Source organism: Crinia signifera, chromosome 1 (genome assembly GCF_055691185.1).
Source record: "Crinia signifera chromosome 1, ASM5569118v1, whole genome shotgun sequence".
Classification (NCBI taxonomy): domain Eukaryota; kingdom Metazoa; phylum Chordata; class Amphibia; order Anura; family Myobatrachidae; genus Crinia; species Crinia signifera.
In genome coordinates, this window is record NC_139217.1 from 68,894,173 (window position 1) to 68,919,605 (window position 25,433).

Consider the following 25,433-nt stretch of genomic DNA (forward strand, 5'->3'; position numbering starts at 1 on the left):
AGAGTACTATCAATAGAACAAACCCATCATGGTAGAACAAAAAAGTTGGGGAAGCAATAAACAAAAAGAGGAGAACATTTAAAATATACAAGGCTAACGGGGACATTTGTAAAAGGGAAATTAAAGCATCTAAGAGGGAAAATGAAAAGCTAATAGCCACTGAAAGCAAAACACATCCCAAAAAAGTTTTTTAAATACATAAATTGCAAAATATTAAGAAAAGAGAACATAGGTCCCTTAAGCAACGTTAATGGAAAATAGCATTACTGAGGATAAAGTTAAAGCTGAACTGTTGAACACTTTTTTTTTTCATCTGTCTTTGCTAGGGAGGAGCAGGCAGTGGAATCTACAGGTACCACATATGGGAGGTGTTCACTAGAACTTATAATAGATTTCACTACAGAGGCAAACCACAAGAGGCTTTGCGATGTCAAAACAAATACATCACCTGGGCCAGATGGGATTCATCTAATGGAACTGAGGGAGGAGTTAGCAAATCCATTGTATTACATTTTTGTTAAATCATTTTAATCTGGTATGGTGCCAAAGGTCTGGAGAATAGTGGAAGTAGTACCAATATTCAAAAAAGGAAAAAGAGATGACCCAGCGAATTTAGACCCGTGAGCTTAACGTCAATTGCGGGGAAATTATTTGAGGAAATTTTAAGGGATGGTATCCGGAATAGTTTACTCAGTAGAAACCAGCATGGTTTTGCAAAAAATTGTTCTTGCCAAACTAATCTAATAAGATTTTACGAGGAAATTAGCAAGATCCTAGATATGGGGTATGCTGTAGACGTGATCTACCTGGACTTAGGGGTAAAAATTTGTAGCTGGGTAAGAAACTGGCTGCAGGATAGAGAACAGAGAGTGGTGGTACACGGTGCATTTTTCAGGTTGGATACCTGACCAAGGTGGCATTCCACAGGGATCAGTGCTGGGGACACTTCTATTTGATATCTTCATTAATGATATAGACAAAAGGAATACTAAGCAAAGTATCCCTCTTTGCGGATGACACAAAACTGTGCAGTATGATTAGAACAGTTAAGGATGTCTCCATGCTGCAGAGGGATTTAAATAAACTAGATGAGTGGGCAAAAAAATGGAAAATGAGGTTCAATGTTGATAAATGTAAGGTTATGCATCTTGGAAGACATAACTAGTGTGCTACTTACACTCTAAATGGGGTAGAATTGGTTAAATCAGATAGGGAAAAGGACCCAAAGGATGAAGCGGAAGCGGAGACAGGCAGGGTCCCGCCGTCCATCCATCGACTGACTGGGACCTGCATGCGTGTGAGACGCTCGTGCTTCCCAGTCTAATGGAGTCCTTCTCCGCCAGCGGGGACGTTCTGCCGAGCTCTGACAGTGAAAGAGAGGGGCTCCATCTGTAATGCAACCCCATGCTATTTTTCTTTAAATTTACCTCACTGTACAAAAAAAGGACATATCCACGTTTTCCCTCAGATGTTTGATTTTACAGTAACAAGAAATCGCATTGTTATTTCTATAGTAGATTTGCTGGACCTTGCAGTGTGATAGAGTTTTAAAATTGCAATCAGCAAAAATAATAGATGTATCATTATTAATCAGCTAGGGGCAAAAAGGCCAAAGCACAGGGACAGAAGACTCTCCACTTGGACTAATCTGTGCGCAGCCTTTGACACGCTTGTTATGTTTTGGGAAAGTCTGAGAATAAAACGCTTTCAAACAACTCTATCACGTCGTCCTTTCTCTTCCTAAGCTCACGCCAGATCCATCTCTGCTTTTCAATCAATACAGAAGGATATGCACTTGTGTAAAACTCAGGAGCTCCAGAGACTGAAAGATTTACTGAAACCCAAATGTATGTTACATCATTAAAAATAATCTCCTTCACTCCAGCTCCTTCGTTTTCAGCTGCAAAGTTGCTATTCACATTGATTGTCTGGATATTCAGACAGCGCCAGAACTAAAAATGGTTATTAGCGAAACTTAAATAGGGCAATTCCATCTGTCACCATGAGCCTCCATTAAAGGTACGAGTCCGACAAAGAAGAAAACACATGGGCAGTCGCTTTCCTTCACTCTCCGTGCTGTTAGAAAATTGTTCAAAGTAAAATAATATTTTTCTGCAATATTTTATGTTCCACGGTTACTGTATGAAAATAAAAGACCAAATTAAACAAATGAATGGTAAATTTATGTAAGGCTTTTATTGCAGAGAACGCGCGGAGGGTGGCGGCGAGTACAGATGTAGCCTTATACACTGGGCATCTCTATGCCATATGGGGACAGATGCCTGGTGTGACTGAAATGCCCCGAGATGAGTAGCGTACTGTATTTTTGTTTTAATTTTGTGTCTTATTTGTGTTGCAGATGCAGCAAAAAAAAAAAAAGTGCTTACAGTGTACTGGAGACACTGGCCTGTGACTTAGACTGCGCAGGCGTTGGATTTACACAGTGACGGCTCCAGGGGGGGGGGGGGGGGCTGCAGCACAGTTCAAACTTCAAATAGGGAAGCCACACCAGCTGCTTCCAACTGCCATTCCAAACTGATTCACTGGCAGTAGGTCCAGCACCTCCTCTGGAACCGCCACTGGGTTTTTGTCCAACCCACAGACCTGAACGTCTCTCTTGTACACCACAGTACCACCACGTGTCAGCCTCCAGCACTGCAGGGTACATACTGTATGTTTGAATAGGAAGCCATCCTCAGGGTTATCAAAAATATCACTACTGTATATGTACAACTTGCTAGGTAAAATAAATGTAATTGCACCGTGTGAGTTATGTGCTTTTCCTCAAGGTATCTAGAAGTTTTTACAGCAATCTTCTTTATAACAGTCATGTTATGAATCATTTTGTTACAGGGGGAGTCGGTGGATTGATAGAGTAGAGAATGTATGAAACAGAGTTGATTTCTAAGTCAGAAGAGGGGCCTTACTCTGATTCCAGGGATAAAGGAAGAAAGAAAGTGATAGAACTTGGCAGTTGTTGGATAATGTCAAGTACACAATAGGGATTAATACGTCAAGTGGCAAGTTAATATGGTTGTAAGATAGGTTCAAACCACTGATATTATTATAAACCTCCTTTGTTTTCATAAAATAATATGACTCTGGAACGCTGACAGCTCGTTGTGGTATAATGAGTATCAGACTTGACTGCATTATTTCCTGTTTTTTTTAATGCAATTATGACAACAGCGCTAAGGTGATAAGTGTAAATGCCACTTATTTTGTTGGAGGTCTGCAATATAGTTAGCAAAAATTATACATCTGTAAATTGGTTAATGTATAAGTTCATATTGGTTTATATTTTAAAATGAAAAACTATCTTATAGACATATTTATTATGATTATATATCTATCTATCTATCTATCTATCTATCTATCTATCTATCTATCTATCTATCTATCTATCTATCTATCTATCGCAATGTGAAAATAGTACACATGGCTCCAGGCCTTCTAGTGCCCTGAACAAGAAAACTTTGGCGCAACCCCCCCCCCCCCCTATACTGGGGTGGGGGGGAGGTGTTGTGGACTGCACGAGGATGAGACAGGCTTCTTTTTTATGGAGCTCCTGCTGATTACCTTCCTATCCTCCTGAATTATGTACTTACTTGCCCTTACACTCACTGCTCTGCTCGGCTGGGACCTTGCTGCATCTAGATGAGGAGAGCTGAGGAGCCGGAAGACGGTTATAGTCCTTCCTTCAGGCTCCAACCTCCCCCCTCATGTGTGCCCGGAACCTCACTTTTGGACTGCATCCGCCACCGGCGCTCCGTGCCGGATCGGGGTCGCGCTTCCCTTTCCTGGCCAGGCCAATCATCCGGACACCTCTGGCCTCTTTTCAGCCCCGCACAGCAGTGCCCAATCCGGACAAGTGCACCCAGCGGCTGCTGTTGAGTGCAACTTCCACCAGAGCTCCAAAAATTGCAGCCGACTGACGGCCGCCCTTAGGATTCGCCGCCCAGTGCGACCGCTCCTAAGGAACGTCCCTTGGGCCGGCCCTGCGTCTGCACCTGCTTCCATTAAGAATGCTTTGGTGAGAATGCACCCATGAATATGGGGGTTATTCTGATTCACTCAGAAAGACACCATCACTCTCTAATGGACAAAACCATATGCACTGCAGGGGGGGCTGATGTAACATGTGCAGAGAGAGTTAGATTTTGGTGTTTTATTTTTTCTGTGCAGGGTAAATACTGGCTGCTTTATTTTTACACTGCAATATACAGTAGATATCAGTTTGAAGTATACCCCCTACCCAAATCTAACTCTCTCTGCATGTGTTACATCAGCCCCACCTGCAGTGCATATGGTTTTGTCCATGAGAGAGTGATTTTGTCTTTCTGAGTGAATCAGAATAACCCCCTATACGCTGGTGTTGAGTTGTGTACGCATGTACAGTACTAACGCATTGGTATTTATCAACTGTCTGTCCATCCATCTATCTATCTGTTCATCCATCTGTTTACGAATCTCCGTACCTATCTAACCATCTTTTTTGGAATGTATAGAATTCACAAACAGATATATTTTTATGTTGTTTCAGAGTGGACTCATCTCATTTACTGAAGAGTGCAATGAGTCAACTGCAGCACTGAAGAGACAGGTAATCACTCTATTTATATATCTCCCTGCATGATTCACATTGTACCAGGTGTCAGATGGCGTAGCCCTGTTTTCTTACATGCCCCTAAGGCACTTAGAGTTTAGTGAAAGTGGATTATTTCAGAAAACTAGAAGCAAGGATGTCTGCCGGACTAGTATCAAGGTTTTAAGGTTTTTAGTGTGAAAATCATGAAAATAAAATATATAAAGATGTATAAACTTATTGCTAAAGTGACCTGGAAAATAATGTTTGGTCTGTAGTATTTTCTGTATAAAGTGATATCACGTACTAGGGTTAATGGCTTAATCGTGGTTGTATGCAATGTTGCCAGAGCCGGCCCTAACCAAATTGGTGCAATACGCAATATTTTGTCTGATGCCCCCTAACACCCATGCTTGTTGCGCCTCTGACCCAGTACACCTCTCATAGCACAAGAAGGGGCATGGTCTTGCTGCGAAGGAGCATGGAAACACAACAGTAGTGTAGCCTTATTCATGTTTTTTCACATGATAGTGTGCCTTATAAATGTTACATCATGCAATAATGTACCTTATTCATGTTGCACCACACAGTTAGTTCCATTTTACCTTATACATGTTACATATCACAGTAGTGCCCCTTATTCACATTACACCACACCATATTGCTCCTTATTCACATTTCAACATCCCTTATTTTTCATTATGAATAGAAGCTTAGCTGAGAGCTCTGATCGCATTAGTGTAGCAAATGCAGAGTTGCCGATGCCTGTCCTGCTGCTGCCCATTTGTCAAGCTGGCTCTAGGTTTGGAACGAATATCCCTTAGCATTACAAATGCCATGGGCATTTGCCTAATTTACCCGTGCCTAGGGCCGACTCTGATTGTTGGTGTACACTACTTGTCTATAGATGAATTCTGTAATTTCAACTATTCTTATCCTCTGCCCTTTTTAACAAAGGCAATTTATAGAACATTAATATAACAAAAAGTCGTTGTTGCTTCGAATGAGCTATTTGTACTGTTATTTGGATGCCGTGGAAGAAAATGTTATCAAACTGATATTGAGAAGCCAGAAGAACAACTCACTGTTATGTGTCTGTGCATGGCTATGAAGTATCATTATGATATTATACTGCACAGAGATATGCGCATGCGTGTCAGACGTTTACGCATCCCTTGGTCTCGGTGAACAGCACGCCGTGACCAAAAGCTTTGCTGCGCCCGCAGGATGAACAAAGGTGGCTCTACCTGTACAGTAAGATGAGCCTGTGAATGGAAATGTATTAGAGAGCTGTACCTACTACTACAATATCTGCGATGCATTTCAATGTGAATTACAGTTGGTGGAGGTTTTGGTTGATTTTTATGTTGGAATAGATAAACATACTAAGACATGAAGCTAGGAGATTCTATTGGCTTTACTTGCACTCATTTTATTGCAATATAAATACATGTGAGAGTCCTCTATAGAAAAAAAGGGTATGGTGCTGCGAATTAGAACCTTGTAATCATTATGTTGTAGGTAGTGCAAGCTCAGGTTCCTGTAATGCAATCTATGAATGCTGTCTTCATGTTCTGTGTATAGGAATGTGGAGAAGAATACCCTGTACACGGTGCTCACATACAGAATGATTCATGTTCAATGTGGTCTCGGTATTATTACAGCATGTGTGGAAAATGTACTTTAGAAATCTGATGATGTAAATTGACCAGTTTTATAAGCTGGTACCTGACAACAGGACCATCGAGACATCCAAGGTGCCTGTGTATTGATGGGGTGTGGTCTAATCTGAGAGGTCACGCCCCCTTCCATAAAATCAGTCTAAATTACTATGCATTTATTTATATTCTCTATCAAAATGTAACTTTAGGGGGGTGCTGGTATTTTGTTTTTGGAGTACCAGTACTTTATCTCCTATGCATTTTGGCAAATCCAAAAATGTAAGTCAAGTGAACTCAAGTCAACCTGCTTACTATATTAAGGTTTGTGTACAAATCATTTAAAGAAAAAAAATAATTTGTAAAAAGATCTTTAAAGTGTTGCGTATTTGGGGAAACCATGCTTGCCTACTATTCCAGAAAGTGTGGCAGATACCCACATATTTGGAGTTCTCCCATACCCTGGCATAGTAGACCAGCTGCTTGGATCCCACCCACTTCCTCTTTCGAGTGGGCGTGGTCCAGGTGGCTGTTAATCAGATCACCATGACTGCACTCATTGGCTCCCAGATACTGCATATAGTGTCACTGTAGGCTGCAATAAAGCATTTTGCTGTGTCATGCTCTACACATCCCCAGACAGCATTATTTCATACTTCCCTACTTTCTGACTGCCCTTTACAGGAGAGGGCAGCCAGCTCAGGGAGTGAAAAGGTGTGGGGGTGGAGCCACACGAGTGGCTACTTGTTCGGGGGCATGGCCAGAGTGAACAGGGCATTTTATGCCCCTGACATGCAATGACATTTTTAAGGCAATGCACTGCAGTGGGCGGCGCTAAAACAGCGTGATTAACATAATTTGACCCACGGACCCCTCTTGCAAGGGGGGGGGGGGGGTCGTGGGAGCCAGGAGGGTTGCCCCTCTTTCCAGGGTCCTGGGAAGGGGCCCTGATTTTCGGGACCCTCCCAGCCATTCCGGAGTGTGACATTTCCATTGCGGCAATATTCAATTCATAAAACTTTTTGGTATTAAGGAGATTAAAGAATATAGAGAATGGATAAGGTTGCGTTGTACTGTCCCAAATACTTTATTAGAAGGATAGAAATGATTAAGAAATGCACAAGGCAGCACTGTTAAAATATCTTCCAAAATAAATGTAATGGGAATTCAACGTGATTAGTTTTGCCTTTAACGCAGGACTTAAAATGTACTACTGATGGTGATACGTGTTTAAGTAAATAACCGTACAGTCGTTTGACAGAATAATATGGAACAAGAACCAAAAAACAAATGAACAAATGAGAGAAAAAAAAGCAAACTAGGTTTATTGGTTTTATTATGTTATCAGCATTAACAGAATTTGAATCTAGTTTTATAGCCTGGTGAATTGCTATGTATAAAATGAAGGTTTGTGAAAGGCAGTGCGCAGCTGTTGCAGCGCGCTTGTGGAATGTTCTGCCTTTATTATGAATTGGGCTAATCAGTGATATAAACATGAATTGGCGTCTGTTGTCAAAGAGATTTTACTGTAGAAACGGATTATAATATACGGCTCAATGCAAAACTGCATTAAATGGAACGTGGGAGGATAAAGATTAGAAATGAGAGAGGTTTTTTTTTACTCTCTTTATAATAAGCGCCACTTGCTTTTGTTTACCGGTTTGTTCCTTTATTTGTTCGTTTTTACTAGCCTTAGAAATGTGAAGCCTGTAGGTGCTTTGTTGGTAGAATATATTTCCCAGTAACAACTGGAACTTTGGGCCTGATTCGGGCATTCTCGCTAAACAGCGTTCTTTTGCGGTTTAGCGAGCGGGTAAACGCTGCCCGCCGCCCCAGCGAAATCCTGCCCAAATACCCTTGGTACCATGCGACGGGATGTGTCCTCTAGCAGGTGAAATCATCCGATGGTCGCTCACCATCGATAGATTTTTCCTGCATTGGTAATAAAAGTCAGTCTTCAGCGGACTTTTATTAGAGCCGCTGATCACCGAAAACGGGGAGGCGTCATGTCCCAGGGGAACGCCCAACATTTTCATGGGGATGCCCATAAAATGCTGTACGTTCCCCTCCAGCCGCCCCCTGTTCGCCCTCCTTTACCTATGCAAGCATCTCGGCTAGTGTGATACTCACCAAAGGCATTCGCACGGGGGCTCTGCCCCCCCCCCATCGGAACGGGGCTGAATTCCAGCCCTTTACGAATGGATATGAATTAGGGCCTTTGTCTTCTGTATATGAATGGGCTCATACACTCGATTTAGTCAGATCACTTAGAAATTAAGCATAGATCGTTCCGTGTGTATGCCCTGGAGAGACGGCCACGCATTGCCATTGCCTGGCTTGAAGTCAAGATCTAGATCTCCAGTGTTCTAACCAGAGAACAATGATTAGTACATATTGCCCGTAAACACACCGCTATGTGTGTATCGGCGATCTAGCCGCCGGGATGCACAGGGGCGATCTCCCTAGCCTGCATCGCTCAGCATGCAGGCTAGCAGAAATGGCTCTGTGTGTATGGGGCGTAAGTCTTAAGTACTGCGTTTTAGGTACATGTGCTGTCTAGATTTTATATTTATATATAGTATCAATGTTTGTTTAGTTACCTTTGGAAACTCATTACCCATCGCTTGGCTTTATATGTGACTATTCCCATTTGCAGCAGGTGAATATTATTTTTCAGGTAATTTGTTACAATCTTATGCAGTAATACTGAAACTAGGGTGAAACATCAGGGCCATCAAGGGTTGCCACCCATGCACGATGAGCTTGCCATCGATGACGGAGTGCCTGATCTTTCTCACCTTTGATCATGGAGACACTGAGCTTTATTCCAATTTGTATGGACTCATGGACACATGTTTGCACATTTCTGCGTGCAGTGCACCAAACTGTTCGCTGGGTGCACATTTGCAGGTGGAGGGAGGGGGCGGCAGGCTGGTCCATTAGCATATATTTTATGGTCATTCCCATAAGAACGCTGGGTGTTCTCATGCTAATGAGCCCATGACGGACATGCGGGGGACAGGGAGCTGACATCACTGGATGTCAGCTGCCCCCCCCGAGCGTAAACGCATATGTAAGATTGCTCAGCGCAACCTTACATATGCATGCACCTTCCACATCTTTTGATGATTGACAACCATCAAAATATGTGGGATGGTCCCAGCGGCATGCAACTGGATGTTTATGTAAAACATCCATTCTCAGCCATTGCAAACGTACGCGACTTGTGAATGGTGGGCCGGCGTACCACCATTTGCAAGGCGGGATCTGGTTCACTTAGCAAGGATGCGAATTCGCATCCAAGCTAATGAACCAGAATACTCTCCATTACGTATACACCCATACATGGAAATTCTCATTGCCTGAATTATAGCCTGATCTTGCCAATGTTTTGCTCTTGCTCCATATTCTATCATTTGCTGTTGCTGCCAGCAGTTGCAGCCTCTTTGTAGCAGCAAATTGGTTGTGTTCATATTTTGAAAGTAATATACGGCCTGTTCTCTGACAGTGTAACAAACCTAGGGCCAGATGCACCAAGCTTCAAAAGTGATACAATGGAGAGTGATAAACACCCAGCCAATCAGCTCCCACCTGCCATGTCACAGACTGTGTTTGAAAAATGTCAGGCAGGAGCTGATTGGCTGGCTGTTTATCACTCTCCATTGTATCACTTTTGAAGCTTAGTGCATCTGGCCCCTAGGCTGGTATCTTATCATAATGGATTCAATAAGGAAGGATCCGATAAAGATAAGTAAGTCGCTGACTATTAGCCTTTCACTGTGTCATTCTGTCCCAACTGCCTCACCGGCATACAGGACAACAAGGTTTGGCATATCATTAACTATTTATATATTTTTACTTATTTATAGCTAAGAGTAGTTCAGAGCTTTAACCAGAATTTATCCTTTTGTCTGCAGTTGAATTGATTTGAAAGACATGAGTTTCCCATACAAACAGTATACAGTTTTTATGTGAAATAAAAGTATATACATAATAATGATGTTATCACTATAGATTGTAGACTTGCGAGCAGGGCCCTCCTACCTCCATGTCGGTTTGTATCTACCCAGTTTGTTTAATCACTGTTGTCTCCAATTGTAAAGCGCAACGGAATATGCTGCGCTATATAAGAATCTGTAAGTAAATAAAATACATAAATGATGATGATGATTAATGGAATGCAATGTTAAAAATAAATATCTTCATTTGTAGATTTCTTATACAGAGCTTTGATGATATCTCTGTTTTTAGTAACCTGTATCGGGATGAACCAGCCAGGGGACTCATACAATAGCAGGGAAACATACAGTAGGGGGGCCCATTGCCATTATGCAGACCACTCTCAAACTGGTCAGTGAGGGTTTCACTTAGATTTCATACTTACAGTACTTACTGCTTGGCGGTGCTAAGTCTCCATGTCCATTTAGCAGTCCAGAGTCTTGGTAAAATGAAAAAAAAAAAAACAGTCACCTGATCCAAACCAAGGCTGCACATACTGTACAGTGTGGTACCTGACATGTATTTTCCCCCGTAGTTCCTTGCACTACAGACTGGTGAAGTTCTAATTGGCTATGAGTCAGACATTCTAGGCCAATCATCATATGCTGGTATAGAAACCACAGATTCCCGGGATCCCAGGATTAGCCACCTGACGTGGCACCATGCTAGGAACTGCTTAGTAGCAGTCCTTCAGTGTGGGTGGAGATGGCTGGCTGGGTGGGTGCGGCTGAAAGAGTGACAACTGCGGCAGGGAGTGCAGGTGGGTGGCTGGGTGACGTGGAAGAGAGGGCACTTAGGGAACGACAGAAACAATGGAGAGTGCAGGCGGAGGCCAGCGGTGGCTGCGAAGTGTGATGGGAGAGCCACACAACATGTTTTCCAGGCAGCATCTGAGCTGAGCGCGGCCGGCGCTCAATGCTGCCGGCAGAAAGGGCATGAAATTTGCATGCGCATTTCAGTCCTGAAATTCCAGGATTGGAGGATCCAATTCCAGGAGTGAAACCCCAGCAAAAATTGGCCTAAATCTCAGGATCCTGCCATTTTCGATCCGGGGATTGCCATCCCTAGTCATCACCTCCCACTTTACCATTTATCTATGTTTAATAAATCTGAGTTCCTGCTGGTTCCTGCTGAACAATAGCCTCCAGGTTCCAAAGTTACCATCCTGGAAGGCTCTGGCGCTATTTCTGTCATATAGCTGCTAGATTATAAGCGACATTACATTTAAAGTAAGACCGACCTGGTTTGTATTGCTGCTTTAAATCTATATCCGTGAAATTGCACCGCTGCTTACATAACGCAGGATATTACATCCTGGCCCCGGGGACTCAAAAGATGTCAGTGGAGTACTGACCTGCAGAAAATGTGTACGGCCAGAATAGTATCTGCTTACTTATTCTACGTACACGTGTATAAGATTCCTTCTGGTATCTTTCAAGAAGCTGGAATCTGCTATCCACAAAAGAATGAAATAAGTGCCAGGAACAGGCAAGTGAACAGAAAAGCGCATTTCATTCTTTGTATTGTCTCATCCACATCAACAGAATTTGAATCAAATTTTATAGACCACCAAATTGCTCTGTCTTAAATGTAGGTTTGTGCAAAGCACCACACAGCTGTTCCAGCGCTGCTCGTGGAATGTTCAGCTTTCATTATGAATTGGGCTAATCAGTGTCATAAACATGAAACGGCCTCTGTTGTCAGAGAGATTTCAGACTAGAAATGAATTACAGTGTATGTGGCTCCTTACAATGCATCATAAAGTGAAGCATGTAGGAGGATAACAACTACATGAAGAAAAGGAACAATGCTTTTGATAAACGGTAATAGCCTTCCATGATATATCATCGTGTTATACTATCGAAACAGATAACTAATATAGCCCTTCCTGCTACCACTATATGCTATACTGGGCCTGCAGACATCTCCACCTCTTTATCTTACTGTGCAGTACTGCTCGGCACTTATTGCTTCTCAAATGCTGTATATTACAGTGATAATTAAAAGTTGCATTTTGCACACTACAACGTCGGGTTCACATCATCACGGCCCCAAGTGAGTTTGTGTGTGTGTGTGGTGGTGGTAGGGGTTTTGAGTCCCCCGCCCTGTCTGAGAAGCCCAGGAGAATTCTTCAGTCTCCCAGATGCCCTAGAAGAGAACCGTAGGCAAATATGGGCAGGGCTGGTGATGTCACTGCATCAGATGTCATCAGACACAGGGCGGGATTCTCTAAACTAAAAATGCAGTAAAAACCCCGTTATCGGGGTTTTTACCGCATTTTGGGATGCTGTAAGCATCCCCCCGCCGGGTTACCGCGGCGGGGGGCATCGCCAGAAAAATCTGGCGATGCCCCATAGAAGCCAATGGGCTTCTATCGCAACCCTCCGCCACCCCGCGCCGACCCCCGCCGCCCCGCATCGCCCCCTCCCCCCCTCACCTGTGTCCGGGCAGCACAGCGCAGTGCTGCCCGGACCTGTGACCTCCTCCCTACACTGATCCTCTTCCGGGTGCAGGAAGGAGGGGAGTCCGGCGCAGCAGCAGCAGCGCAGGGTGTGGGAGGGAGGGGAAAGCCGCCGGGACCTGCTGGGACCCGGCGACTCTCACCGCAAAGGACAGCTCTTAACGCAAGAGCTGTCCTTTGCCTTAATTATCGCATATGTTACAACATATGCGATAATTAAGTATGCGATGGGCGGCGAAGGGGGGCGGAGATTCTTAGAGAATCTCCCCCACAGTTCTATAAATGTGGGAGAAGCCTGTAATGAAGTGAAGATTAATTTATATTTTAAAAAACAATATAACAACACACATAGGAGGTCTTCTAATTTAATGTGCAGACGCTTGATGTGCGGTCGCGGGGCGGCGACGAGGGGCTGCGTCCATGGGAACATCTGGCATTTCAAGGCCGTCCCCATGAAAACACTGGGCGTTCCCATGGTAATTCGGTGATGACAGCGGTTCCGGGGATGGGCAGCTGACGTACAAGATAGCGGCAAATCTAAGACCAGTCTTAGAAATCATTATTTCCTCCCCGCACGCAGGCTGTGAATGGATGCTTATGCTAAACATCCATTTGCACGTGTGCGGGGGAACTCGGTGTGTGTGGGGGACAGCGGTCGTGCATGAGACGTTTCAAGCACGAAATTCGTAGCTTTACGTGTGAACCAGAACGACCTCCATAGAACATAGATCAACAGCTCATATCTATTCATGGTTCATTTCTGAACATTTCAGTCTGGGTTTTTTTTAATGACCTTACAATACCTTCTAGTCAACATTATTTTTAATAAGATGTCACTTCCATGATGTATACGAGACAGATACACATAGTTGGAGAACACAATACTCTTCTATTTATATAAGGATTCAAAAACGTACATCAACGTGTTTGGGAGCGATATATACTGAATGATTCATTTTTAATCCGACACATTGGCTGGGGTTCGGGTCACAGAACACCTCTCCTAATTCACCGTGCACTGACATTTTGTATTTCTGGATAGCTCCCTTAGGCTAACTTTGCTTTAATAGATTAATTGTAATTTGCTTTATGTGATGCTGCAATATGTTCTTGTTTGTTGTGGAAGATGAGAATTATTTAATAAATGTATCATGTAAGTATAAAAAGTTTCTTGTTGTATTAATAAATGAAGCTGGATTAAGTTATCAAGAAATGGAGATGCCTTTAAGGAAATCCTCACAATTAGGGGGGTATTCAATGTGTAGGTCATAGCGGTCGAGCTTGCTCGACAGCCGTGACCCTGTCCTGTTCTCGGTCTGCTCGACCGAGAACACGCAGGCGGGATCCAATGTCCCGCCTGCCGGGGAGTGAGAAGGGGGCATGGCCGTTCCGGGAAGAGGCGAGCTGCAGCCAGCAGCTTGTCACTTCCCGGCCGTTCTCGGCAGAACGAGCCCGACAGCTTGTGAAGTCGGGCTCGTTCTGCCGAGAAACCCTGCTCAATGCTGTCGGGGAAGACAGCATTAAATAGGGCCTGGCGACCATCTCCACCATGGGGAGATGGTCGCCGGCGGTTGAATACCCCCGTTAGTCTTATTTGTGTTTCTGTCGGTTTAAGTTTAATGACCATCATGTGTTGATGCACTTAAATCAACTCAAATAAACTCAGGCATATATTTACTATAGTGCAGATTTACAGACGTGCAACCAATCAGATTCTACCAATTATTTTTAGCACCGTGCACGTTTCCAGGCCACCCGGCAGGTGCACAGGTGCACTCATTGCTCACTGATACATTTTAAAAGATCCACAGGTGGAGCTAATTATTTCACCTGTGATTCTGTGTGGAGACCTGGAAAACGTGCACTGTGTGGGGGTCCCAAGGACCGAGGTTGAGAATCACTGCTCTAGAAGATAGTTGATCTGATTGGTTGCTACAGGCAATATCTTCACCTCTATAAACCTGCAGTTTAGTAAATATACCCTTCAGAGTCAGCCCCCTGGGTAGACTGGCATTATGCCATTCTACCATAAGTAGAATGTTGTAGAAAACGCGATCACACTGCTCTGTACTTTACTCTGAATTCGTCCCTATTCCCGATGTTCGGGGTTTGCATGCGTGGGAGCGAACGGCTTTGTTGAATTTCAAATGTGCCAAGCCGTCCTCTCAGGGATGGGTGGGCCAGGGGTGGACAGGGGGTGGCAGCAGGGGAATGGCCAGCGTTTTATGGGCGTCCCCCCAAAAATGCTGGGCGTTCCCTTGAGAATGCAGGCGTGGTGCTGCCCGCCCAAATTTGCTCGGAATAAAAGATAGTCTAGACTGACTTATTACCGAAGGGGAGAAAAATCATTTGATGGTCAGCAAATTTCACTCCTGCTCAACCGCATGCAAGGGGATGTGTTCGCAAGGAAATTTGGTGGGGTGGCGTTTGGCCAGGCAACGTTTACCTGTTTTCTAGACTACGGTTACACCCAGCCTAGCAAACAGGTCTGAATTAGGTTCTTTTTTTTGCTGGGCATTTGTCATAGATAAGATAGACACTTAGCTCAGAGCACGTGGCTCCTTGCTACTTTGAGCCAATTTCAAGTATTGCTCTAATAAAGTGGATCCCAAAGTCTCTCAGATACCACATACTAGAGAGGTTTTGCTTTCAATGTTTTTCACAACACACACTGGGCCAAAACATCCTTTCCTTCTGATTGGCAGATACTAGTGTAGGCTTTGTTTATCACAAAAAGGAAAGCCGGTGAACGGGGCGTGCGCACGTCAGATACGCTCGCATGCCCCATTCTTGGCCATGGACTCACATGCTTGCGCATCCACGCTCATCAGACAGCCCTCTACCAGCAGCCTCCAGATAGTAATATCTGGCAGGCTCGTGGCAAAAGGGAGAGTGGCTACATCTGTATGTCATTTGTACGTGACGTGGTCACTATCCTGGCGGTTGGTATCCCGGAAGTCAAAATCCTGACTACCGCAATGCTGGGAGAATAAAATAGTGTGCCGAGCGAAGCGAGGCATCGGGCCCGCTGCGTGGCGAGCGCAGCGAGCCCGCAATGGAGGGGAGATCCAAGGCTCCCCCTTGTCGGCATTGCGGTTGTCGGGATTCAGGCATCGGGAATTTGACGGCCGGGATTCCGACCACCAGGATATCATACCACTCCCCATATGTACATCCTTCAGTTCCTTCAACAAACCATTTATTCACCATAACATGCTATTTTATGACCTTCATGCCTCTTATAATGTTCAATTTACACCCCTCCCCCCCCATCCAAGGAAGCAGCAGTGATGCTCACTACAACCACATCTGAATCAGGCCCAATGTGTATGCTCTGGTACTGAATGTATGGTCCACCGCATTTCCACTTGTGTCTACAGGGACATATAAGGGTGATAATGGGCCATTAACTTTAGTGTAGTCATGTTGATGAAACTACTGTATACTGTACGTGCATGTTTTCAGAAGCATCTTTTGCAACATCGATAGGTTTGATCGATGTTCAAAGGCAAAAATCAACCTTCAAGTTTAGTGAATATCTGTCCGGAATCACGCCGGCTCCCACAAATCATGGGAATTAGATTTGGGCTTAGGCCCTGGGAATTTATGTGAATACATAGAATAGAATGCAGTAAGCACGATGAGAATTTAGAGGAACTTTCTTTATCCTAATATCAGTTGCTGTTTCTCATGTGTGTATGGGGAAAGTCACCTGTCTCCAGCATACAGTATTTAATAGACACCTTGCTAGCAAACCCTGTGGGATATTTAACTTTATCTTAGTCCTTTAAGGAAAGTTGACTGTGTCATTTGACATTCATTAAAATCAGTGGGAGATCATCATTTTTGTATAATAAGTAAAAAAAGGCTCATTAATCAAAAGCTATTAACGTGTTTGGTTGATTTCCTAAACAGACATAAAACTGCCCGGGGCTAAGATAACTAGCTTGAGGCTCGTAATTCTGCTTTGGTATGTTCTCTTTACTTATGAATCACATATTAATTGCAATCTGCAGACTTTTTCCTACGCAGGATACATTAACACAAACTGAGTTCTTCTTCCAGGGTACAATTTAAGTTTAGATTTTGTGTAAATGCTTTGTCCTGTTTTGTTCTGCTTACTAGAACCTCACCAGTGGCAGGTTCTGAATTGTGCCTACGCGTAATCATCCGCTGCTTACGAAAGCGCAGTCTATATTATTAGAAAAATAATGTATTATGTTGTTTAAATTATAATTATTTATTAGTGAATAGTGGAAATGACCTAAAATTGTAATTTCACCTTTGAAATAATATCTACACTACAGTTAATACATGCAGTAAATGTGTTTTGGAGGCCAATTTGTATCAAGAAATCCCCAACTTGCCCCCAAAAATAAAATCCACTGAATTGCCAGTCAGCACTGGCCTAGATAGGGGAGGGTCACCTTGCTGAATGTAGACTAGTCTCTGCTGATGTGCCCATTGGGTCATTTTCTATAACAACGCAGCTTACCGAGCATGAGAGACACCACCCATTCGAACGTCTGCCCCTGGCCTGCCCCTATGTTTGCGAATGGCTCATCGACTATGCAATTCGCCAAAGCCATTTGCAAAGGGGAGCTACACATGCGCATCAAAGACCATGCTCATGCGCAATCCCCAAAACATCGGGATGGGGCCGAACTCGCTAAAAATTGTGAAACTACAAGTCCCATCATGCCTTGCCACAGTTTTGCTATTAAGGATTGCTAAAACTATGGCAAGGCATGCTGGGATATGTAGTTTACCAACAGCTGGAGGGCCACAGTTTGGACATGCCTGTACTACACAGTTCATTTCCAGGAACCATGTAGACAACTTTATGACCTGGGTGAAGTTGAGTGAGCTCTCTGAGGTCTACTCCTAAGACTCTGGATCTCATAGCAATGATACCCTCTGCTCCCAATGTATCTATGCCCATGGCAGTAGAGAACCTGGTTGGGCCCAGGTTCTTATCAGGGGGCATGGCCTAATTGTTGGAGGAGTGGACATGCACCCTTACAAAAAAATACAGAATAAAATGGCACAACTCTCTGGCCACACTGCAGCCCAGCACACAGCAGCATGTGCTGGGTTGAGAAAATGTGATACTGCTGCCAGGTAAAGGTGGCCCCACTAGGGCCCCTCAATCAGACCTAGGACTGGGTAATTGGTACCCCCTCCTACATATATGTAGCCATGTTGCCAGCTCTTCCAGTAGTCCAGGCATGTCCAAGCTATGGCCCTCCAGCTGTTGTGAACTACAAGTCCCATCATGCCTTGCCATAGTTTTGCTATTAGGGAATGCTAAAACTATGGCAAGGCATGCTGGGATGTGTAGTTTCACAACAACTGGAGGGCCACAGTTTGGACATGCTTGCTGTAGTCCCTTCAAAATGTTGAATATGTATGTCCAAAACACTTTTCTTATGCCCCTGTAATGATATATTGTGTCATTTCACAAAGTAGTCTACTTTTTGTGTACTGGACGAGTGGACTTTATACATTTTAGATATTTCAAATACATAAATGCCTAATAGCCATTCTGCTTATCTTATTGCTGTATAATACATAGATACAGAACCTGGTATTTTATTATTATGAATTATGCATTCAGTTATAATGTAATGTATTGTACGCGGTTTGTTTTAAGAGCTCAAAAACAAAGCGGTGAGCTGATACAATATCTCCGGTCAGATAACAATACAGACTCATCCAGAAGACCAAAGGTGCAGCTGCTTTATGATCAATCATAGACTGACATCTGGAGCTATATGAAATCACACCATAAAACATAAATTAAGGTTTTTCTTTTTTATAACCCCAAAGGGCGTTCCCCACGGCAATGCACTGATGTTGTGTGCAATGGATCTATTGGACAGTGATGGAAGCACCGAAGTTCTCTATGACAATTAAAAAAAGATCAGAGAAACTCAGAGTTAAAAGAAATAGATAGACAAAGTTATTATATTGCATCCTGAACCTGTTACCGGAGGCCAGTGAGTCACCAGCACACACATACAGCAGTCATCAAAGGTACTGTATATATATATATATATATATATATATATATATATATATATATATATATATATATATATATAGTATCTCTCTCTCTCTCATCCTAAATGTAGTCCCGATTTACGGAAGGCAACGGGAGCAGCTTACCTCTTTTCAGTGAGTGCCAGAATCAATGGACTGTATATCTATATAGATATATATCTATATATCTATCTATTATATATATATATATATATATATATACATATATGTATACACACACACACAAACAAACACACAGTGGCCCTTATTCTTGTTGGTTCACATCCCCCGTGGGAATGCACCGGATGTCAGCTACCCGCCCACTTCCTGCCGAATGCCCACGCATATCTAAGGTTACCGATGGTTGGCGACCATCGAATAATGTGGGTGTTCCCCCACAGCCTGTGAATGGCATTTGCAGCCCCTGCGAGTGTACGCGGCGTGCAAGGGAGGCGGTGTGCGTACCGGCATACGTCGGGTGGCGTCTGGTGTACTCAAAAGGCTGCGAATTCGCAGCCTTGCGAATTCAACAGAGTAACCCCCAGTATGTCTTAGCAGTTGACTGCTATACATTTCTGCTTTCTCCTGGCAATATTTGCTTTTCAAATCAAACTAATGTTCTATTCAGGGGAATAATTCAGGGGCTTGTCACTGTAATATGAAATAAAACATTGGTGGCAGCAGGACAGATAAAGCACATCTCCAATTTTGTTAATGTAAATACTCCTACATTTTGTAAACAATAATTAATATACCCAGCAGTAAATGGGGAGGATAATTCACTATACAGTACATGGGTAATATGAAATAAAGAAAGAAAATCTATCATATTTATATGAGTATATTATATTAACAATGTTGATCTACTCATCCACTGTATATGATGTTACTATTATATTCTGTATAATAGAGCTTTGGATTGCAATATTTTAAGATTTTGAAAATGGCTTTTTCGTAGACTTCGAGTAAGTTAGGTCTGAATTTCTTAATCAACACAGCCTCATCTAGAATGCTGAATGTAGGGCTGCATGTTTTATGAAAGCTTATAAAAAACCTCTTGGTAAGGGAATGATGATATTCTAAATCTGTGTACACATGGTGCCATTTTATAGTCAAAATCGATAGCCAGTTATTCCCCAAAAAATTTTTGGCCCACATCCACTCCCGAATCGATCCCGATTCCCATCCACACGGCATTGGAATCAAAAGTAGAAATATGTTGGAACGAGGGTCTTGCTGCTCAATGCAGAATCCCCCACCCGAACGCCATCCCTCCCTCCCTTGGTGGCCACTAAATCCCACCATATGTACACATTCTTTGTGTAATTCAATCTATTTTTATTTGTGGTTTTGTGTGTCAGTGTGATAGTGATGCACTTAGCTTACAAACACCAGAGATCATTGACAGATACATGAGGATGGATGTAATAAAGGTTTCTTGTTTAGTTATGTAGTTGGGTTCTCTGTTATAAATTATGAATGACACCATTGTGATCATTATTATCATTATTGTATAAGAATAAGACTACAGCTGTGCACCAGTTAGGTGATTTGGAAAACGTGGACTGGTGGGAGATCTGAAGGACCGGTTTGGCCACCCCCGTTTTACTTAATGCAGGTGGCAGCTGTGAATCTTCTCAGACTTCGCCTACACACTTGATGGATTTATCCATTTATAGTAAACCAAGTATAGCAATCCATTTTAAAACACCCATCTAATGAGCCTGTGTGGAAAAAAAAAACAGCAAAAAAAAAAAAAATTTTTATTTAATTGTTTTTGCATTTGTGATTACTTGGTCCCTTAAGCCCCCTCCTATCTATTCTCTGGTCAGGAAGTGCTGTGCTATCATGCTCACATTTTAGCTGTTTTTTTCCATTTGCTACTGCACAAAAGAGAGGGACAGTGACATCAGTGTGCTTCCGCTAGGAGGTCCCGTGGTACAGTGTCCCCTGCTCTGCCTCCTCCCCCATAATCCAGCTCTGATCTGGCCACTAATTTAGTGATGTCATTCTCAGTCGTACTGTTATGTTTTCTATTATTGGGTTATCATCTGTCTACCTTCAGCTATCCTAGTCCTCATTGTCATTGTTTCCAGGAGGCGTACTTTTGTATGGAGCATTTCGGTGCTCTGGAAAAAAGGTTATAAATTTAGTACAGGTTGAGTATCCCATATCCGTGCATCCCTTATCCAAATAATTCCAAAAAACGTAGTTTTTTGGAATAATTAGAATTTTTTTATTTTTATACCCCCCCATACCCTTTTTTATACTTACCCAGTCCCCTGGAGTCTACGGCAAGCCTTCAGCATCCATACCCTCCAACATGTGAAGGGCCAAAATCGGTACACATTTAAGAAGGGGCGTGGTCATGGGTTGTGGTTACATCCCCAAGCACCCTGACATACTTTGTGACTAGACTGTCAGTGACTCACAGAGACAGTGTCTCTGGATGATCTGATCCCTGTCTGCAGAGCTTGTCAACTTACTTAGGCAGTGCTGCGGGGCTGAGCTCCGGGTCAGGTCACTCACTCCAGATCCCCCTCATACGCGCCCCGGCTCTGGCGGCCACCGGGCACTGATGCCTGCCTCTGCCTCACTGTCCTTTCGCTTCCTGAGTCTACGCATGCGCAGACAGTGAGGCAGGGCAGTACAGACGGGTCTCATCCGTCCCCTGAACGCACAGACAGTGCGCAGGGTGCGGTGCTGGTGCGGCAGTGACGTCATGACGTCATGCAATGCCCGCCGGCGCCCCGCAAAGGACACTTGGGAACGGAACCAGGGAGGGGAAAGCCGGGCACCGCAGAAGACACTGGAAAAATCGGTACTTCGGTACAAAATGATTTTGCCGGTACAGTACTGTTAAAAAACGGTACTGTACCGGCAAAATCGGTACAGTTGGAGGGTATGCAGCATCCTCTCTGTCATCTCCAGCAGTCCCAGGAGTGCATTGCGCGAGTGTGTGTGCGCGCAGGTGACGTCACCGGTGCACCTGGGAACTCATGCAATGCACTCTGGTTTGGTCCCTTAATGAGAGATTCCTTATGTTCTACGCTCTGACATATAATAATGATTACATAGCTATTTTACATTCAGCTTTAGGCTTCTGGGAGAGAATTACAGTGGCTCTAATTATGTCAGCCATGTAATTTAGAGCTTTTACCTGGCAGATTATTGCTTAACTACAGTAAGTCAAGCATAAGAGTCCCAACCCAATCAATGGACTTCACATCAGGGCCTGAAATATTTGGCAACTCAGCCAAAAGATGACAATATCTTTGCAATATTGTCAGTATTTTTTTCTTGGATTTGGCAGCGAAATGTCTCATTTCTGTGAGCCTGGCATCCAGTGCCAGTTTCAGATCTGTAATGAAATCCTAATGGATATTTTAATGTTACAGCTGCTATTACAAGTGGGGTCCAGGGTGGGCATGCCATCTGCTCGTGGGTTCTGTTGGAACCACTACACCAAGGGCTTAATTCAACTCTGATCAAAACGGGCGATTTCGGCCCTGTTCCATTGGTAGGGGGTCTGTTCATGCGCGTATTTGTGCTTGTGCAGACCCTGGGAGCGGCAAATGGCTTCCGCAACTTCCACACTCGCTGAGCCGTTTGCTCTGGGGGGGGGGAGTTTCATACAGGAGGCTGAAGTAGGGGAACACCATTGTGATCCTGTGTGCTGGGATATCGATAACAACCCCTCTAGACATAAGGGAACTGTGGGACACGTAATTACTGTAGTTACAACCTGACACCCCATTGCAGCTGTTACAAAGGACATGGCGGTTGACAAGAGGGAGTAGAATTCAGGAAACCTGGATTGTTAGCTCTTATTGCAACTGCTAAAAGTGTTTTGGAGGCTCTTAATGAAAGTGAGAACTTTTTGGAGAGATTGGCCTGCTGTCTTGTAAGCTTGGTTTGCAAACTTGCATGTGTGAGGTCCTTTCCACATTGGAACACTGAGAGCCCAATGCTTAGAAGATAGAAGAGACAGAGTTATCCTGGAGGAAGTCTGGGCTGCGTGTATGCACACTGACACCTAACACAGACATACGTACATACTCCTGTAGAAAAGGACTATACCTACCAATGTGACAAATGAACCTGCAGCTGTATGGTCTCTAATGGGTCAGCACACAGATTGCTTTTCTCTAACGTTTGAAAACGTTTACAAGACTTCCCTGCGATCTGATCACAGCTAATAAAGAAACCTGTATTGGGTTGTTTATATCAGTCACAAGACGTTGCATGCTGTTTCCTTCATCACAGACCTTCAAGCATTCCTGGTTAAAGAGGGAATGTGATCTCTGTCCTTACTAATCTGTAAGTTTGTTTTACAGGTGGCTACATCTTCCTTACAGGCACTCATTTACTCATTGGCAATGCATATGGGTTTTTTGTACACTGACTTATTACCAGTGGGCTGCCCAAGGGGATGGGGCTGAGATCTGTACTGTACTTGTCATTAGGAAAGAACAACAGTATTTTACACATATCATCTGGAGGTAAAATGTACATGGATATAGCTCATTGCCTCAAGAACAGATTGGCAGAAAGTGTCATTTAAATTAATTATATGCATTGAAAGTGTATGTCCCGATGCATCATTAAGATAGGACATGCTGTGTACACACAAGTAATGTGTTGTGTATGTTAGAATAACACAGTGTAAATTATTCTGCAGCATGTCTATATGATGCTTGGCTGCTATATATACATATCATTTACTGTACATTTTACAGCTTCCACTGGTCACACATGCACTTTATATGATGGTTTATGCATTCTGTATTTTATGTACATTATATATACCATGACTGTATATATTCTATGACATTATATATTTTATGACTTTATATATTTCATAACTTTATATATTCTATGACATTACATATTCTATGAATTTATATATGCCATGACTGTATATATTCAATGATGTCATATACATAGTAACATAATAATTAAGGTTGAAAAAAGACGTTAGTCCATCGAGTTCAACCTATCTAACTTGTAACTACTGACTTGAGTAAGTCATATCTATAGGATTCCCTTAGTGGCCAATAATGCATCCAGTTTTAAATTCATTAATAGTAGTTGCTGTAACCACCCCCACCGGCAATGAGCTCCAGAATGTCACTGCGCAAATGGTGAAGAATCCTCTTTTTAATTCAGTACGGAATTTCTTTTCCTCCAGCCTCAGTACATGCCCGCTTGTCCTAAGTATAGGCCTGTTCGTGGACAAATCCTCTCCCAGTTCCATATGATTCCTAATCCTGTATGTGAACATACCAATCATATCACCTCTCAACCTCCGTTTCTCCAGTGAAAACATATTCAGCCTGGTTAATCTATCTTCGTATTCTAGTGATTCAAGACCTTTTACTAGCTTAGTCGCCCCTTCTCTGTACCTGTTCCAATTCATTTATGTCCTTTTTAAGGTGCGGTGCCCAGAACTGAACACAGTATTCCAAGTGTGGTCTCACCAATGCCTTGTAAAGATAAAGAGGCACTATCACATTGGCATCCCTTGAATCCATTCTTCTTTTAATGCATGCCAGTGTCCTATTCCACAAACGTATATGATGTATGACATTATATATTCCTTGAGATTATATATATTCCATAATATTATATATTCTATGACTTTACATATTCCATGACTTTATATAGTCTGACATTATATATTCCATGACATTATATGTTTTATGAGATTATATAGTCCATGACATGGAAAATTATGAACAAAAACAATATGAAAAGTGAAGAATTTCACTAGTACAAATTCTGTGACATCAGCTATACCTGGTTTCATAGGGAAGTATATGGATTTCCCTTAGAAGGAAACATTTTTTTTACAATCAGGGCAGCCAAATTGTTTCTGGAGAGGTGGTGTCGGCAGACACAATAAATATGTTTAAAATAAGGTTGGACAAACATCTATTGGGCAAAAACATCCAGGGGTACAAAGAACAATCATAGGGCCAGATGCGCTAAGCTTCAAAAGTGATAAAATGGAGAGTGATACACAGCCAGCCAATCAGCTGCTACCTGTAATTTTTCAAACCCAGCCTGTATCCTGGTAGGCAGGAGCTGATTGGCTGGTTGTTTATCACTCTCCATTTGATCACTTTTGAAGCTTAGTGCATCTGGACCACAATCTGTCTTTGAATAAATCAGAATACACAATGTATAATAAGGGAATAAGCATATGGATCATACACACAAACCAAGGTTGATGGATGCATGTCTTTATTCAGCCTTAACTACTATGTAACTACAGTATGTAAGATGGAAACCCAACAATAGTGTAATTTCCCTTTTCCATTGAGAAAAAAACCTAGGTTCTTGCCTGGGAATCAGCTCAGTAGAAACGGCTACAAGGAAAATATCTCCAATCTAGTGACCTGGGAATTTTTTACCAGGAAACAAACATGGTTTTTATTGGGAAAAACATGCTAACAGTGCGGTGGAACCCCAACCTTACCCAGCATTTTAGACAAGGGTAAAACCATAGGATGATGATTGGTCCTTCCAGGATTCTGGCTCCTGATGGTTCAATGAAAATGGGTCTAAGACAGGTACAAGCCGGCAAAATACTGGGTAAGAAATTGCTTACTGAGCATGCAATAAGCATATGAGCGCATCTACTAGGGACAACAGGCATACTGTATGAGTGCACCTAATTCTATGC

At 43.0% G+C, this 25,433-nt stretch overlaps 1 protein-coding gene across 2 annotated transcripts in view; it reads left to right on the top strand.

Annotated features, from left to right (window-relative positions):
• The window catches only part of PPARGC1A (PPARG coactivator 1 alpha), a 1,315,783-nt gene that overhangs the window by 261,437 nt on the left and 1,028,913 nt on the right, over positions 1 to 25,433 (top strand). For both annotated transcript variants that reach the window (XM_083161395.1, XM_083161397.1), the window contains exon 2: positions 4,544 to 4,603. In XM_083161395.1, the coding sequence (XP_083017521.1) occupies positions 4,544 to 4,603 (60 nt within the window). The remainder of the gene's footprint in view (positions 1 to 4,543; positions 4,604 to 25,433) is intronic.